The sequence below is a fragment of the Leptopilina boulardi genome, unplaced genomic scaffold (assembly GCF_019393585.1).
Source record: "Leptopilina boulardi isolate dan_hultmark-lab unplaced genomic scaffold, ZJU_Lbou_2.1 LbouV2_40, whole genome shotgun sequence".
In the NCBI taxonomy this organism is placed as follows: Eukaryota; Metazoa; Arthropoda; class Insecta; order Hymenoptera; family Figitidae; genus Leptopilina; species Leptopilina boulardi.
In genome coordinates this window covers 1202806-1222320 of record NW_026137974.1, presented here as the reverse complement: position 1 = coordinate 1222320, position 19515 = coordinate 1202806, and the positions used below count along the sequence as shown (strand labels likewise).

Genomic DNA, 19515 nt, shown 5'->3' with positions numbered 1-19515 from the left:
AACAATAATCGATACTAATTTGGAAAGGGAAACGCCTACATGAAATCCCCTCGCTCATTTTATTGGCGCATTTTAAATTTGACGAAGATGGCTATAATGGTCGTTTCGTGACCTTGAAACTTTTAACCAATTGCGCATGAGCACAAGAACTCAATGTGGACGTTTCTATTTCAACTACACCGAAAAAAATATTTTCCTGAAACAGCGAAATTGTTTCACTAGAATAGCGAAAGATTTAATTGAAATAAGTAAAAAACAAAAATTCTATTCTAGTGAAACTTTTTCGCTGTTCCAGGTAAATCTTTTTTGTGGTACTATTATTAACAAAACATTGAGATTACACGTTTTTTATTGATTAAAAATCAATACAATTTTTTTGAAAAATTAATATTTAATTAAAGAAAATATATTTTCTTTCTTTATTAAAATAATATACTTTTTACTCAGCTTGATGAGTAATTGACAATTGTCTCACCTAAAATAAATAAAATTTATTAATATTACTAAGTAATTTTTAATAACAATTTTTTTTTTTTTGATTTTTAATAATATTTTAAGTAGGGCATTTCAATTTGATATTAAAATAAAAGTCTCAAATTTATTTTTATTTATTTTTTTATTATATGTGATGCTGCATGGGAAAAGGGACTCTATGATAACAAAATTTTAGGTTATGTTTGTAATTTTTGAAATGAAAATACACAAATATAAACTCTTAATACGAAATATTATTAATAATTATTTAATAATAATAAAAATAATAATAATATCACTAAACATAACCTAAAAATTTTTTTTACCATAAGGTCCCTTTTCTCCTTTTGTTAAGGAGAGGTAAATAAACTGTATTTAAAAAACACATACAGTAAATATTAAATTCACTGCATGGGTTATTAAAAACAGTAGTGAAAAAAAGGTTGTACCTCACTGTAAAGGGCGTTTGGCTGGGGCCCTTTATTTCCAATTATTTATTATATTTAATTTTTTTATAAATTTTCATATAAATTGTTAAAATAGAAAAAAATATCTGAGACTATTACTTTAACAATTTAAAATAAAATGCCCGAAATTTTAACATATATATATGTGACACTCCACGAAAAAAGGGACCTTCAAAAAAAAATTTTTAGGTTATGTTTAGCGATAATTTTTATTATTCATTATTATTATAAATTAATTAATTATTAATTTTTACATTCTCATCATAAATGAGAAAGTATTCGTTTGTATTATTTTCAATATACAAAAATTAAAAACATAACCTAACATTATTTTTTTACGTAAGGTCCCTTCTCTCGTGGAACGTCACATATGTTAATTTTCAAATGATTATTAATATTAAAAATAATATATATATATTTAATTTACAATAAAATAATATAATTAGAGATCGACTTACCAAAACTTGAGAGGGAACTGATAAAGCATAAATAACACCTTGGGCAATGTCTTTTGCTTCAACATAGGGAAACATTGAACACAATTTTGTTGTCATATCAGTTCTCGTCAAGCCTGGGCTTAAATTCTGAAATTATGAATTATTTTATGAAATTAATTTTTTTTAAAAATAAAATGGTAATACGTAAAGAAATTATTTTAATTTGTTAGTTTTTAATTATAATAATTTTTATAATAATATAATAATAATAATAATAATTATTATTATTATTATATTAATAACTACTAAACAAGTTGTAAATTCAGATGTTCATTACATGAACATTTTGCTTCCTCTTTACGATCAGCAAAAAAATTTGCTTCCTCGTGGAGAAAGCAAAGTTTTATTGATAAAATGTGAATTTCTGATTTTTTAACTTTCATTAATTCTTTAAATTTACCTCAAATGTATACTTTATATATATATCGATCGATTCGTCTTGACGTAAGGAATACGATTTTATTATATATAACCTTACATTTTTCCATTTAAAAATTTTTTCGATTTAAAAAATAATTTTTGGAAAAAAGAAGATAAAAATTTTTTTTGAGGTATTTTTAAAAATCCTTTGTTCAGATTTGAGATATTAATATGATAAATGAGCCTACCAAATTTTATCTAAATCCAAAAAAACCTGTTAAAGTTATCTTCTAAACAAAAAAGGGATCCACACACACACACACATACATACATCCGGACAATTGACCAGGAACTCATATAACATGTTTCTATAAAGAAAAAAATTTGTTTTCGCCACTTTGAAAAGTTTTATAAACGAAAGGACTACAAAGTTTCCACCACGAGGAAGCAAAAATAGTCAAAAAGTTTCGAACAAAAAATGTATGGCGCACTTTTTGATTGATCCAGCGGATGCTGAGCTAAACTAGAAAATATTTTGGAAAAATTTTCGAATAATTAAATTCGCGAGATAATCGTTCGGGAATACCGCCAAATTCTTTAGCAAAAAGTAGCGAACAAAAAATGTATGGCGCACTTTTTGATTGGTCCAGCGGATGCTGAGCTAAACTAGAAAACAAATTCGGAAAAATTTTCGAAAAATTAAATTCGCTAGATAATCGTTCGGGAATACCGCCATAGTGATTAGAAGAAAGTTCTGAACAAAAAATGTATGGCGCACTTTTTGATTGGTCCAGCGGATGCTGAGCTACACTCAAAAATAATTCGGAAAAATTTTCAAAAATTAAATTCTCTAGATAATCGTTTGGGAATACCGCCATAGTGATTAGAAGAAAGTTCTGAACAAAAAATGTATGGCGATCTTTTTGATTGGTCCAGCGGATGCTGAGCTGCACTCAAAAATAACACAGGCCTACAAATTTTAGACCCAGAAACCGGAATAGTCATTTCCGATGTAATTTGTCACGCTAAATCCAAAAATGACAAGCAAATTGCTCTATCACGTCAGCATTTTGAGATATTCTAACCTAAAAGTGTAAAAAATGCCGTTTTTGGCAATATTTGATACTCTATAAAATCGAAAAAATTTTGTTTAATCATTCGTCCAAATTTCAAAAGAAATTATTATATTTCCCCTTTCAAAATTTTCTTGGCTCGATCTGATCCAATTTTTTTTCTCTGAGATAGAGCCATTTGCGTTTTACATTGCATGAACTAAAATCCCTTTAAAAAAGAAAAATAAATTGCGAAGTACTCATGGCACTGAAAATTGTTACTCAGGGGGTTTTAAAATCGCTAATTACGAATGTGATATCAGATTCAAAAATCTGACACATAATTCGTAATCAGCGACCCTAAAAACCCCCAAGTAATGAATGACAAGCGAATTCGGTAAATTTTTTAAAAAGTGTCCGCCATATGGGATTCGGCATTTTGAAATTCAAAAATCTGACGTCAGATTCGTAATTAGCGACCTCAAAAATACCCGAGAAATAAGTTTCAGTGATATGAGTACTTTGCAATTTATTTTTCTTTTTGAAAGGGATTTTAGTTCATGTAATGTAAAACTTAAATGGTTGTATCTCAGAGAAAAAAAAATTGGATCAGATCGAACCTAGAAAATTTTGAAAGGAGAAATATAATACTTTCTTTTGAAATTTGGACCAATGATTAAAAAAATTTTTGTCGATTTTATAGAGTGTCAAATATTACCAAAACTTCATTTTTTACGCTTTTAGGTTAGATTATCTCAAAATGCTGACGTGATAGAGTAATTTCCTTGTCATTTTTGGATTCAGCGTGACAAATTACATCGAAAATGACTATTCCAGTTTCTGGGTCTGACAAAATCCAAAATTTTGTAGGCCTGTGTAATTTGGAAAAATTTTCAAAAAATTAAATTCGCTAGATAATCTTTCGGGAATACCGCCATTGTGATTAGAAGAAAGTTCTGAACAAAAAATGTATAGCGCACTTTTTGATTGGTCCAGCGGATGCTGAGCTAAACTAGAAAACAAATTCGGAAAAATTTTCGAAAAACTTAATTCGCGAGATAATCGTTCGGGAATACCACCAATAAAATAGGGAAAAAGTTTCGAACAAAAAATGTATGGCGCACTTTTTGATTGGTCCAGCGGATGCTGAGCTAAACTAGAAAACAAATTCGGAAAAAGTTTCGAAAAATTAAATTCGCTAGATAATCGTTCGGGAATACCGCCATAGTGATTAGAAGAAAGTTCTGAACAAAAAATGTATGGCGCACTTTTTGATTGGTCCAGCGGATGCTGAGCTACACTCAAAAATATTTTGCAAAAATTTTCGAAAAATTAAATTCGCGAGATAATCGTTCGGGAATACCGCCAAATTCTTTAGCAAAAAGTAGCGAACAATAAATGTATGGTGCACTTTTTGATTGGTCCAGCGGATGCTGAGCTGCACTCAAAAATAATTTTGAAAAATTTTCAAAAAATTAAATTCGCTAGATAATCTTCCGGGAATACCGCTATAGTGATTAGAAGAAAGTTCAGAACAAAAAATGTATGGCGCACTTTTCGATTGGTCCAGCGGATGCTGAGCTACACTCACTAAAACTGGGAAAAATTTTCGAAAAAAAAAATTTGCCAGATAATGACTCGGGAATAATGCCAAAAAATTGAGCAAAAAGTCTCGAACAAAAAATGTATGGCGTACTTTTTGATTGGTCCAGCGGATGCTGAGCTAAATTAGAAAACAAATTCGGATAAATTTTCGAAAAACTTAATTCGCGAGATAATCGTTCGGGAATACCACCAATAAAATAGGGAAAAAGTTTCGAACAAAAAATGTATGGCGCACTTTTTGATTGGTCCAGCGGATGCTGAGCTAAACTAGAAAATATTTTGGAAAAATTTTCGAATAATTAAATTCGCGAGATAATCGTTCGGGAATACCGCCAAAAATAATTTTTGGAAAAAAGACGATAAAATTTTTTTTTTGAGGTATTTTTAAAAATCCTTTGGTCAGATTTGAGATATTAATATGATAAATGAGCCTACCCAGATCCGAGTAGAGGAAGACCCTTTTTACCACCAAAAACGCATCCAAAAGCAAAAAAAACTTACCAAAAAGTTGTAAATTCAGATGTTCATTACATGAACATTTTGCTTCCTCTTTACGATCAGCAAAAAAATTTGCTTCCTCGTGGAGACAGCAAAATTTTATTGACAAAATGTGAATTTTTGATTTTTTAACTTTCTTTAATTCTTTAAATTTACCTCAAATGAATACTTTATATATATCGATCGATTCGTCTTGACGTAAAGAATACGATTTTATTATATATAACATTAAATTTTTCTATTTAAAAATTTTTTCGATTAAAAAAAAATTTTTGGAAAAAAGACCATAAAATTTTTTTTTTGGAGTATTTTTTAAAATCCTTTGGTCAGATTTAAGGTATTAATATGATAAATGAGCCTACTAAATTTTATCTAAATCCATTAAAACCTGTTAAAGTTATCTTCTAAACAAAAAAGGGATCCACACACACACACACACACACACACACATACACACACACATACATACATCCGGACAATTGATCAGGATCTCATATAACATGTTTCTATAAAGAAAAAAATTTGTATCCGCCACTTTGAAAAGTTTTATAAACGAAAGGACTACAAAGCTTCCTCCACGAGGAAGCAAAATAATAATTATTTTTATTATTTTAACAATAAAACTTATTAAAATAATAATAATAATATAGAAAATAGTAAACTATGACAAATGTAAATTTTATAACTTATTTACTTTATACAGTATGAGCTCGTTTTCACCGTGTGGATTAAATTTTATCTTCCATGAGGCAAAAGGCGCAGTAGATATATTCTGCGTCTGCGCAGTAGCTGTATGCAAACATTCTGCGCAGACGCAAAATATAAACCATTGCCCTTAACCTCACGGAAGATTAAAGATTTAATCCACACGATGAAAAATGGACTCTATATTCTTTATATATTATTTATTGGTATACCTATATTTCTTTGGTATAAGCCCATTTATAAATTTAATATATAAATAAATTATATTTTATATAAATTAAATAAATTCTTAATATGCAATAATAATTAACTTTTAATAATAAATCTTACTGTAAGTCTAATCCCACTTTCTATATCTTTTAATTCAGCCTGCACCTGTTGGCTCATTGCTGTCAGAGCAAATTTACTAGGAGCGTAAAGATTCGAATAGACAGATGGGACGTGAACTGCTTCGTGTCCAAATATACTGAAATTTTTTTTTTTTAATAAATAAATTAATATAAATTTTTGAAATCCGGATCACCTAAACATTTTTTTTTAATTCCACGAAAACGAAAAAAATGATATTAAAAAAAAAAAAAAAAAATTTAGGGTGCACGGAACATAAAAATCACATTACATTATAATTTTGCAATGAAGGGAGATATTTTTTTTGATAAAATTAACAATTGAAAATCATTTATTAAAAGCACTTGAATTCAAAATCGGCGGGTAGAATAATTTGTCAATCAACAATCAATGACCAATTCAGATCAATTAATTCAATTATACCTGTTGATATTAATGATATGACCCTTCACTCCTCTTTCTCTCATGGACCTCACAGCCTCCCTGATGCATATTGCCGGAGCAATAACATTCATTTCCATTGTTCTTCGGAAATCTTCCGTTTTACCATCTAAATCAAAAACAAATAATTATTATCGTCAATTTTCAATTAATTAAAGTTTATTATCTAATTAATATTAATTATTATTTACTCTTTATTAATTTTAATTACAATTAATTAATATATACTTTAATTAATATTAATTGCAATTAATTAATTAATTAATTTTAAATTCTTAAATAATTACTATTATTAATATTAATTGTATAATTAATATTTAATCAAATTAATGTTAATTGTAATTAATTAATTAATTTTTGCTGTAAGTAATACTAATTTAATTAATTATTTAAATTTTGAATACAATTATTATTTCTTATGTTATTTATAATTCGTTAATGTTTACTATAATTAATAATAATTGTGTAATTAATTATTTTTTGGTGTAATTAAAGTCAATTGCAATTAATTAATTAATTTTGACTATAAATTATTATTTATAATGTTGATTATAATTCGTTAACGTTTACAATAATCATTGATAATTATATAATTAATTAATTTTTGCTGTAAGTAATACTAATTTAATTAATTATTTAAATTTTGAATACAATTATTATTTCTTATGTTATCTATAATTCGTCAATGTTAACTGTAATTAATATTAATATTATAATTATTTAAATTTTGCTCTTATTAATTTTAATTAAAATTAATTAGAATTTACTCTATTCCATATTAATTACAATTAATTAATATATATACTTTAATTAATATTAATTGCAATTAATTAATTAATTTTAAATTCGTAAATAATTACTATTATTAATATTAATTGTATAATTAATATTTAATCAAATTAATGTTAATTGTAATTAATTAATTAATTTTTGCTGTAAGTAATACTAATTTAATTAATTATTTAAATTTTGAATACAATTATTATTTCTTATGTTATCTATAATTCGTCAATGTTTACTATAATTAATAATAATTGTGTAATTAATTATTTTTTGGTGTAATTAAAGTCAATTGCAATTAATTAATTAATTTTGACTATAAATTATTATTTATAATGTTGCTTATAATTCGATAACGTTTACTATAATCATTGATAATTATATAATTAATTAATTTTTGCTGTAAGTAATACTAATTTAATTAATTATTTAAATTTTGAATACAATTATTATTTCTTATGTTATCTATAATTTGTCAATGTTAACTGTAATTAATATTAATATTATAATTATTTAAATTTTGCTCTTATTAATTTTAATTACAATTAATTAGAATTTACTCTAATCCATATTAATTACAATTAATTAATATATATACTATTAATATTTAATCAAATTAATGTTAATTTTGATTATAAATTATTATTTATAATGTTGATTATAATTCGTTAATGTTAACTGTAATTAATATTAATATTATAATTATTTAAATTTTGCTCTTATTAATGTTAATTGCAATTGAGTAATTAATTTTGACATTAATTAATGTCAATTATTAACTAATGTCAATTAACTAATTTAATTACAATTAACTAATCTTTACTGTAATTAATCTTAATTATAATTAATTAATTAATGTTGACTACAATCATTATTTATAATGTTAATTATATAATTCGGTATATGATTACTATAATTAACATCAATTGTACAATTAATTAATTTTGTCTGTAATTAATGTTGATCACATTTTTCTATAATGTTTATTATAATTCGTTAATTTTAATATTGTAATTAATTTGAGATATAATTAATTAATTTTTACTATAAATAATATTAGATAAATAATTAATTTTTTACTCTAATTAATGTTAATTACATTTAACTAATTTATCTTATTAATATTTATAACAATTAATTAATGTTGATTATAAATTGTTAATGTTAATTATAAATTGTTAATGTTGATTACAATTATTAATTATTAATTATTAATTATTAATTATTAATTATATAATAATTATTAATGATTTAATAATGTTAACGATTTAAAAACGTTGATTTGAAATTAATGTAAATTATATAATTAATGCAAAATTTTAATTATCTAATTATGTAAGCATATTTCAACCATACCTATTATCATTCCACTAACAAGAACAGCGGCATTATTGATAAGAATATCAACGCCTTGTAAATTATTTTTAATCCATTTAAATGCATCCAAAATATCATTTTCATTTGTTAAATCACATTTAATTGGATAAAAACGATCTTTTTTGTTGCTGTTATTGTTGTTGTTTAAAATTTTTTGAAATTCACGCATTTTATCAATACCACGTGCCAATCCAACAACTTTAACATCAGCCTCAATTAAAAGTCGTGTAATTTCTTGACCTATACCAGCACTGGCACCAGTTACCAATGCAACTTTATCAATCCATGCATCCATCTCAAACGATTGCACAAAATAGACTGCACAACTTATCTCATTTCCTTTCAAATGCTAAATAGCAAATAATTTTAATTGCATTCCTAACTTTCCATTATATAGACTCGCTAAAATTATTTATTTTGCTCTCAATAATAACATTTTTTTTTTGTAAAAAATTGAAAATTTTTGGGAAAATTTTTTTTTTTTTTTACATATTTTTACAATATATTTTGATTAAATTAAAATAATTATTATAACATAATTATATAATATATAATTATATAATTTTTTTTTCAAAAATAATATTTTTTAAATTCATTTTTTTCAAAAAAAAGGTGATTAAACTTTGACAAAATAAAACTGTTTTTATTTATTTTTCTTTTTAAAAATAGAAGTTTATAAATATTGAAAGAATTCAAGAAATTTTTTGCATATAATTACAAATGTCCTTCTTGGTAGTATTGCAAAAAAAAAAGTGAAACTATTATTAATGTAGGAGAACGTACTGTTGTAATAAAAGGTCACTGATTTTTCATTTTACCTTTATTGAATATTTTCAATATTATTCTTGAATATTTTAACACATAAAAGTTTATAAATGTAACTTGAATATTATTATTATTATTACTATTAAAAATTACATCATTCACTGATAGAAAAAATTTGCTGTGGCAGCAAACTATCTGCTGTCACAGAAAATTACGTTAGCTAATATATAAGGATAGCGAACAAATTTGCTGTGGGGTCAAAAAAAGTTTGCTGTAACAGTAATTCTTTTTTAAAATTAAGACCGATATTGTCTTTATCACAGCAAACTTTTTCGTTGTCATAGCAAAAAATTTAGCTGTGGTTACTAATTTTGATTACATTACATTTCCCCACCCTGAAAATGAGTTTAAGAAGGTGAAACCGGAAAATGCGAGCAGTCGAAAAATTGCGACCACTCAGATTCCAGAAGTGCTAATTTCTGAGTGTTCGCAATTTCCGGTTATACAATTAGAATTACATTTATCCACCCTGAAAATGAGTTTAAGAAGGTACAGATTTTTAAATAGAAATTTTTTTTCAAATAATAATCCTTTTCGAAGGGTTAAAGTTGAAATTTTTAGAAATAATTAAATTTCAAAAGATATTGTTAATTTTCAAATAATTATTAAATTTTACAGAACTAAAAGTAATTTATCAAAAAAAATTTTTGGAAAACATTTTTTAAATTTAATTGAATTTTCAAAGATTTAAAATTGAGATTTTGGAAATTAATTGAAACTTTAAGTGTTTTGTAATTAAAATTTTGAGATGATTTCACTAAAAATTTATTAGAAAATGCGGACAAAATAAAATAATTTGAAAATCATATTTAATTGAAAAATGGTTTCAGATAGTTGAAATTTCAAAGAAGATTATTAAAATAGTTAAAAATAATTGAATTTCCTTAGAGTTATAATTGAAATTAGTAAATTTCAAAAAAAAAAATTTCGATGGAAAATTTTAGAAATAATTAAATTTTAGATGCTTTTAAATTCAAATGATTGAAAATTCAATTAATTTTGAATTCAAATTTTTGAGAATAATTAAATTTTATTTAATTTTAAATTTGGAAAATAATTGAATTTCACTTCATTTTGATTTGAAAATTTTGGGAAATAATTGAATTTTAATTGAAATTTTGAATAATAATTTAATTGAAGTTCATTTTTGATTGAAAATTTAAATAATTAATTTTGAATAGAAATTTTAGAAAATAATTGAATTTCAATTAAAATTTTTCAAAATAATTGAATTTTAATTGATTTTGAATTGAAAATTTGGAAAATAATTGAATTTCAATTAATATTAAATTGAAACTTTGGAAAGTAATTGAATTTTACTTGATTTTGGATTGAAAATATTGAAAATAATTGAATTTTAGTTGATTTTAAATTGCAAATTTTGGAAAATAATTAAATTTTAGTTGATTTTCAATTGAAATTTTGGAAAATAATTGAATTTTAGTTGATTTTGAATTAAAATTTTGGAAAATAATTGATTTTGAATTGAAAATTTTGAAAATAATTGATTTTAAATCGAAAATTTTGAAAATAATTGAATTTTAGTTGATTTTAAATTGCAAATTTTGAAAATAATTGAATTTCAATTGAAATCTTAGAAAATAATTGAATTTTAGTTAATTTTCAATTGAAATTTTGGAAAATAATTGAATTTTAGTTGATTTTGAATTTAAAATTTTTAAAATAATTGAATTTTAATTGAAATTTTAGGAAATAATTGAATTTCAATTAAAATTTTTCAAAATAATTGAATTTTAATTGATTTTGAATTGAAAATTTTGGTCAATAATTGAATTTTAATTGAAATTTTTGATAATAATTTAATTTAAGTTCATTTTTGATTGAAAATTTAAATAATTAATTTTGAATTAAAAATCTTAGAAAATAATTGAATTTTAGTTAATTTTCAATTGAAATTTTGGAAAATAATTGAATTTTAGTTGATTTTGAATTGAAAATTTTTAAAATAATTGAATTTTAATTGAAATTTTAGAAAATAATTGAATTTTAGTTGATTTTGAATTAAAATTTTGGAAAATAATTGAATTTCAATTAAAATTTTTCAAAATAATTGAATTTTAATTGATTTTGAATTGGAAATTTTGGGAAATAATTGAATTTTAATTGAAATTTTGGATAATAATTTAATTTAAGTTCATTTTTGATTTAAAATTTAAATAATTAATTTTGAATAGAAAATTTAGAAAATAATTGAATTTTATTTCATTTTCAATTAAAAACTTGGTAAATAATTAAATTTTAAATTAAAAATTTTGGATAATTATTGGATTTTTAATTGATTTTGAATTAAAATTTCGGGTAATAATGTTTATTTTGAATTGAAATTTTTCAAAAAATAATTCAATTTTGTTGTTATATTTTTTTTTAAATTATAAACAATTGTTAAATTTCATAAAAATTTTAATTGAAAAAATAATTTTGATATAATTGAATTTGTGATGTATTTCATTAAAATTATTAAAAATAATTAATTTAGTGAAGAATCATTTTAGTTCAAAATTTGTTAAATAATGGAATTGAAGAAGATCTGAAGAAGATCTATACATTTTATTCTAAAAAAAATGTATTTTATTTACATTTTTTTTCAAATGTAAAAAAAAAATGTCGCATTTTATTAAAATAAATCGATAAAAGTCGTATTTTTGAAAAAAAAGTCGGAAAAAGTCGTATAATCCGTGGCCTGTAAACTTATGTTATAAAAATATACGTGTCGAATATTTTTCAAAGAACTACAACATACAATCACAAAATTAGCGAAATCGGTGAGGTACACCTGGGTATAGTGTTCCTTGTTAGTATAGGAAACCCGTCTTACAACTATGTAATAAAATAGCATTGAATAAAAAAATTTTTTAAATAAATTTAATTAATTTACATTCTAGAAACGTATAAAAAAAAAATTTAAACAAATTTATTCATTATTATGAATACAAAAAATACCTAAAATTTAGTAAAATATAAATAATTTTCTTTTCTTTAATTATTTTCTTTTAATAATAATCTTTATTAAGTAACATTGATAAAAAAAAAAATATAGAATATCCTCAAAAACTGAATAATGAATTAAATTATTATTGAAATTATAATTTATTCGGCATTGTCCATTGTTTTCCTTTGATAAGTTTGAAGTGGTGTGATCGTCAGTTCTTTAACCTTAAAAATAGAAATAAAATTAGCTGTATTTGGAAAACAAAAATATTTAAATAGAAAAACTGTTTATTAAAATTTTTTTATTAAAAATTTTTTTTTAATATTTTAACAAAAAATAATATACATTACTGTAAATTGATTTCGCCGAATTTTTTTTTTCTTTTTTTTTCGAAAATTGAAAGAAAATAAAAATGAAAATACATTTTTCATTACCTGAACGTGAGGAGGAGTAGATAAAGCATACATAACAGCATCTGAAATATCATCCGGATCGAGATAGGGAAACATTTTGAATGCTGCCTGCGGTGGCATTTCAGTTTTCACCAAGCCAGGATAAATGGTCTAGAAAAATTATAAATAGCAACAAAAAAGAAATTTATTCAGAAAATAAAATTTTTTGTTTTTTAATATTTAGAAAATTTTAAGGCAAATATCAAAAAATAAATCTCTCAAAAATGTGTGCGAAAAAAGAAATTTATTTAAATTTATGCAAATAAAATGTTTTCAAAAATTTAATTAAAAAACAAAACGTTTAACACAGGAAACAAAAAATTACTTACAGTAACTTTAACGGGACTTTTTATACTTTCCAATTCGAGTTCAACAACATCGCTAATAGCTTTGAGGGCAAATTTACTTGGTCCATAAAGATTAAAAGTTATACCGTGAAATATTTGAATATTTTGTCCCAGGACACTGAAAGCGTGGCAAAAAAAAAAAATGGGGGAAAATTAAAAAAATAATTTTCAAAAAATGGACAGAATTTTTTTAAAAATAAAAAATACCTGCATATATTGAAAATATGACCAGCGGAATTTTTTTCTTTCATAATTCGTACAGCTTCCTTGATGCAAATAGTTGGACCAATTAAATTTACATCCAAGACATTTTTTATTGTCTCCGTTGAAATTTCTATAGATAAAAATTAAATTAAATTTTTTTTTAAATTTCAAAGTCAAAAAATTGTTTTTTTTTTTTTAATAAATTTGAATTTATTAGGAAATAAATTTTTTTACCAATACATAAATCATTTGTATTAACAGCGGCATTATTAACGAGAATATCGACAGATTTTAAATTTTCTTCAATCCATTTAAATGATTTTAAAATATCATCTTCTTTTGAAATATCACATTTTAATGGGAAAAATAATAATTTTCCCTTATCTTTTAATTCAATTTTAATTTTTTCCATATTTTCCATTCGTCTCGCCAAACCCACAACTTTGACATTTTTTTTCACCAATTCTTTAACAATTTTTGCACCAATACCAGAACTAGCACCAGTAATAACGGCCACTTTATTAATCCAACGTTCCATCTTTATTGAAAGTCAAAAGTAAACTGCGCGCGACTCTCTATATCTATATATGTATTTATTTTATATTGCGAATGAGAAAAATTGCGACTCTTTAAATCGTTATTTTTATACGTCTGTTACTTTCACCTTTGGACCAAAAAAAAAAAGTAATGAAAACTATAAAGAAATTTAAAATTAAAATTATTTTTTTTTCTTTTAGATAATAATTTTTAATTTTAGAAGAAAAACAATTTTTAAATTCATAACGCGTTGCTGTTAAAATTTAAATAATTTTAAAAATAATAAAAAATTATTATCTAAATAATTAAATTTAAATAATAAAAATATTTTTATTATTATTGGAATATTTAGAAAATAAAATTTTCTAGAATTAATTATAATTGGAATTAGTAGTATTTTATCTAAAAAAAATTTTAGATTTTTAATAACTAATTAATTTTAAATTATATCTTTTCTCCTTCATAGGTAAATTATTAGGAAAATTACTGAACAAGTGAAATTTTGATATTAAACAATTTTTATTATCCCCTGCGTAATAATTTTTACAAATATATTTTATTAATATATTTTTTTTTAACATATTCAAATTTTTGAAGATTTAATTTTTATTTTATTTTTTTAAATTAATTAATTATTCCACTTCATTATTATGAAAAATTACAATTTTTAGTATAATAATAATTATTATTGCAATAATTACAATTTTCAATATGGTAATAATTATTATATAATAATTACAATTTTCAGTATAGTAATAATTATTATATATACTAATTACAATTTCCAATATAGTAATAATTATTATATAATAATTATAATTTTTGAGTATAATACAACAATTACTATTATAACAATAATTATTTATTAATTATTAATTTCATAATAATAATAATAATAATAATAATAATAATAATAATAATAATAGTAATAATAATAATAATAATAACGAAAACATTAAATTGTTATTGAAAATTAATTGATTTAATTATTAATAATAATTATTATTATTATAGATAACCAAAATAATAATTAATTAATACTAAATAATATTTATATAAAAAATAAAAAAAAAATTCAAAAATAAAAATAAATTATGAAATCTTGAATTTATTGACGTTTGTAACCAGGAACTGCTGTTATTGTTAGTTCTTTAATCTGAAAATAATTTTTTTTTTTTTTTTTGCTTTATAAGATTATTTTTTATTCAAAAAAAAATTCTTAAATTTTTCCACAATTTATTATTGTGAAATTTGATAATTAATTTTTTAATTGTTTTTTTTTTACCTGTACATGTGGAGGTGTTGATAAAACATAAATTATACTTTCAGAAATATCCTTAGAATCAATGTAGGGATATAATTTGTATGCAATCTCTGGTGCCATTTCAGTTTTTACCAATCCGGGAAAAATTGTCTTGAATTAAAAAAAAAAATTTCAGTGAAAATCTGTTTTACCGATTAATGATAATGTAGATTTTAAATCGGTAAAGAAATCTATTGATTTTCAGTGAAAAGCTGTTTTACCGATTAATGATAATGTAGATTTTTAAATCGGTAAAGAAATCTATTGATTTTCAGTGAAAATCTGTTTTACCGATTAATGATAATGTAGATTTTAAATCGATAAAGAAATCTATTGATTTTCAGTGAAAATCTGTTTTACCGATTAATGATAATGTAGATTTTAAATCGATAAAGAAATCTATTTATTTTCAGTGAAAATCTGTTTTACCGATTAATGATAATGTAGATTTTAAATCGGTAAAGAAATCTATTGATTTTCAGTGAAAAATCTGTTTTACCGATTAATGATAATGTAAATTTTAAATCGGTAAAGAAATCTATTGATTTTCAGTGAAAATCTGTTTTACCGATTAATGATAATGTAGATTTAACTGTTTAAATATAAATAATTCGACAAATTATTTACTTACAGTAACTTTTGTTGAACATTCGACATGTTCAAGTTCCAATTCAACAATTTGACTAACAGCCTTTAAGGCAAATTTACTCGGACTGTACATAGCACCTGCGTGGGTATTATAGAATCCCACATTTTGTCCCAGAATACTAAAAAAAAATTAATAATTTAAAAAATTTATTATTCAAAAAGTATAAATAAACTTTTTTTTTACACATTAATTTAAAAAACGATTTTAAAATTTAAAAAAAAATTAAATTTCTTGTCTATAAAATAAAATGTATAATTATCGTTTATTTATTATATTTGTTTTATCAAATTTAAAATTCTACAAATAGAGAAGTAAAAATATTATCCGCGAATATCTTATCAAAAAATGTGTCTATAAAAAATTATATGAAAATAATTTTTTTTTTTTTTTCATCTAAAAGCAATATATTTATATGATATTTGTTCTTACTATCAATTTTTTTTACTTTAAACTCTAAAAAAAACGAATTTAGCAGAAAGAAAAAAATATTTTTATTTTATTATATATTTAATTTGAAAAAATAAAAATTCAATTATTGCAAATATTATTTATTTACTGTTATATAATTAAAAATTACCTGTCGATATTAATAATATGACCGGCTGTATTGTTGGCTCTCATAATTTTTACAGCCTCCCTGGTACAGATTGTGGGAGCAATTAAATTAACATCAATTACTTTTTTCAAATTTTCTGTTGAACTTTCTGCAAAATTTAAAAAAAATTTATTTATTTAAAAAAAAAATTATTTTAAAAATAATTAATTATTTAATAGTTTTTAAAATAATTATATTTTAAATAAATAAATTTTTAAAAAATACCCAAAAAATTAAAACTATTTTAAGAACTATTAAATAATTAATTAATCAAAAAAAAAAAAAAATTAAATTAGTAATTTTAACAATAATTTTACGAAATTAAAAAACAAATTTTGATAACTAATTTTATTTTTAAGCTTCGAATTAAATTTTTTTTTTTTTTTGAAAATAATAATTAAATTAAAAATAAGCGTATAAAATAATTTCTACTCTCTTATACCAATACATAAATCTGCTTTATAAACTCCAGCATTATTAATGAGAATATCAACAGATTCAAAATTTTTCTCCACCCATTGAAATGCCTCGATTATATCTTCTTCTTTACTGACATCACATTTTATTGGATAAAATGTACCAGTTTCATTTTTTAAATCCATTCTAATTTTTTCCATATTTTCAATTCTTCTCGCTAAACCAACAACTTTCAAATTTTTTTTCACCAATTCTCTCACTATATTTTCACCAATTCCAGAACTGGCGCCAGTTATTATCGCAACTTTATTAATCCAACGATCCATTTTGTTTGATGGTTAAAAGAAAACTGAAAAAATTATCTCTCAACTTTATTGCCGTGAGTTATTAAAAAAAAACATTTGTCACTTGTAATCTTTAAGTTTAAATTTTTTTATATTTGCACAATTAAATAGCAACACACGGAAGAGAATTTTTTTTTTTTAGGAAATAAAAAGATATTTTTATTTTATTGAAGAGGAAAAATAAATAAGAAAAAAGGAAAAAAAAATAATATGGAATAAAATTAATAAAGAAATATTGGAAAATAGTTAATATGAATATTAATTTAATGTATATGTAAATATCCGGATACAAAAAATACTATAGAAACACAGAAAAATTGTATATTTGTCTCAGAGGCTAATAAATATTTATTTGATTCAAATAAATTTTTTTAATTGATTTATATAAATTTTTTTGTTAGATTCAAATAAATTTTTCATTGATTTAAATAAAAAAAATTTATTTCCGCCAAATAAATGAGCTGGTAGGCTGTGAGACAAATATACGTTTATTTAACTCAAATATAATATATTTGATTCAAGTAAAACATTTCTATACCCAATGGAAAAAATACCATTGGCGTATTAATGGCCGAATAATGGGAGCCAGGGATGCCAATATAATGATTGGCAACCATCATTGGCAAATTATTGACAACCAATAATTATCCAATATTAAAAATTTTAATAATAATTTAAAATATTAATAATTTAAAAAATTAATAATTTAAAAAAAAAATTTTATTTTTATTATTTTTTAATAGTTATTATTATTATTATTATTATTATTATTTTATTTTTAATAATCCAATAAATAGGAGAGACATCGGGCAGAAAAAAATTTTCGATCACTGCTTATATACCAATCTAATGGCATCTCAACTGTGAGAAACAGTTATGATGTTCGCCCTCCCAGTGGCGTTGAGCGAACTAAAGTCCAGAGCTGAGCCATCAGCGCAGAGCGCGGGAACATTTGAAAAATTTGATTTTATTAGATATTTTATTTTATTTTAAATATGACAAATAATTAACTTAATAAATAATTAATGTCATAAATAATTATTAATAACAATAATGTTATACTTAGTAATTCGTTAATTAAAAAATAAAATATCTAATAAAATTAAATTTTTCAAATGTTCCCGCGCTGCGCTGATGGCTCAGCTCTGGACTTTAGTTCGCTCAACGCCACAAAGAGGGCGAACATCATAACTGTTTCTCGCAGTTGAGGTGCCATTAGATTGGTATATAAGCAGTGATCGAAAATTTTTTTTCTTGTCGAAATTTTTTTTTCTGCCCAATGTCTCTCCTATTTATTGGATTTAAGACAAATTCTTTTTTGAAAGAAATGGTTTCACTAATACTTTGATGAGCATTTTTTTATTTTAATTTAATTATTAAAAATAAAATAATAATAATAATAATAACTATTAAAAAATAATAAAAATAAATTTTTTTTAAAAATTATTATTAAAATTTTTAATATTGGCAAATTATTGGTTGGTTTTTATTGGGCCAATTAATACGCCAATGGTTACTCGTGGCAGTTTCCCATTGGGTATTAACATCGAAAAAAAAATGAAAAAGAAATTCCGAGAATAGTAAATTTTACCAAAATCTATTTATCAATAACTCTCCAATAAATGCTAAAATTGATGCACCAAATCCCAAAATCATTATTCCGATTAAAAATGTTGTGATCTTAATATTTTCCTCCGAATTTTCTGAATCAAATTCACTTTTTTCAATTTTCTTATCGTGAATTTTCCATTTTTCCACAAGTCCACTTTTAGCTAATTGTAAATAAATTCGACGAAATTCATCAACATACGGTGAACCTGGTTCCATTAAAAATGCATTAACCGTCGAATAAATAGCACTATCAAGATATTTTAAAAGTTTATCACGATTAACAATTCGTGTTTGCCAATCGGCAACCGATTTTTTTAATAGACATGCAACATTTTTTTTCTCCAATAAAACATCAATACAATTACTATAGTAGACAAATTGTTGTGCACTATCATTTTTTAAAAACATTGTTAAATTCTCCTCTTTAATGACAATATTCTTAAAACCCCATGCAACATTTGGCGAACAACTTATTTTCAAATTACTCTTTAATAAATCACTAAAACTATTAATCTGTATCTCTTTACCCAGATGAAATTGCATATCCATTAATGATGCAATAATATCCGATGACCATATAAATGCAACAAGCATAAATAATATAAAACAAAATTTTTCTTTTAATTTCATTGGTTCTCTTTCAAGTGACATGGAAAATAATATTTGTATAATTGACA

At 22.5% G+C, this 19515-nt stretch overlaps 2 protein-coding genes across 2 annotated transcripts; both read right to left on the bottom strand.

Annotated features, from left to right (window-relative positions):
- Positions 1 to 331: 331 nt before the first annotated feature.
- On the bottom strand, positions 332 to 8945 carry LOC127289180 (dehydrogenase/reductase SDR family member 11-like). The gene is made up of 5 exons (XM_051316978.1): positions 8584 to 8945; positions 6430 to 6556; positions 5989 to 6124; positions 1400 to 1525; positions 332 to 475 (listed from the first exon to the last, which is right to left on the bottom strand). Exons 1-5 carry the CDS (start codon positions 8897 to 8899, stop codon positions 440 to 442), a joined length of 741 nt encoding a protein of 246 aa, XP_051172935.1. The 5' UTR covers positions 8900 to 8945; the 3' UTR covers positions 332 to 439.
- Positions 8946 to 11982: 3037 nt separating this feature from the next.
- Positions 11983 to 17244, bottom strand: LOC127289210 (uncharacterized). Its single transcript, XM_051317010.1, has 10 exons — positions 16909 to 17244; positions 16449 to 16575; positions 15854 to 15989; positions 15205 to 15333; positions 15036 to 15075; positions 13617 to 13931; positions 13386 to 13512; positions 13161 to 13296; positions 12814 to 12942; positions 11983 to 12603 (listed from the first exon to the last, which is right to left on the bottom strand). The coding sequence occupies exons 1-10, from the start codon at positions 17207 to 17209 to the stop codon at positions 12538 to 12540; spliced, it is 1506 nt and encodes a 501-aa protein (XP_051172967.1). The 5' UTR covers positions 17210 to 17244; the 3' UTR covers positions 11983 to 12537.
- Between the last annotated feature and the right edge of the window lie 2271 nt (positions 17245 to 19515).

Coding starts and splice junctions, on each gene's coding strand:
- LOC127289180 (XM_051316978.1), bottom strand. CDS start 8,899: ATGGATGCATGGATTGATAAAGTTGCATTGGTAACTGGTGCCAGTGCT. Junction 6,125..6,429: donor CATATCATTAATATCAACAG/GTATAATTGAAT, acceptor AAAAAATTTCAG/TATATTTGGACACGAAGCAG. Junction 476..1,399: donor CAGTTCCCTCTCAAGTTTTG/GTAAGTCGATCT, acceptor TATTTATTTTAG/GTGAGACAATTGTCAATTAC.
- LOC127289210 (XM_051317010.1), bottom strand. CDS start 17,209: ATGGATCGTTGGATTAATAAAGTTGCGATAATAACTGGCGCCAGTTCT. Junction 16,576..16,908: donor TAAAGCAGATTTATGTATTG/GTATAAGAGAGT, acceptor TAAATTTTGCAG/AAAGTTCAACAGAAAATTTG. Junction 15,334..15,853: donor AATGTTCAACAAAAGTTACT/GTAAGTAAATAA, acceptor TTTTAATTCAAG/ACAATTTTTCCCGGATTGGT.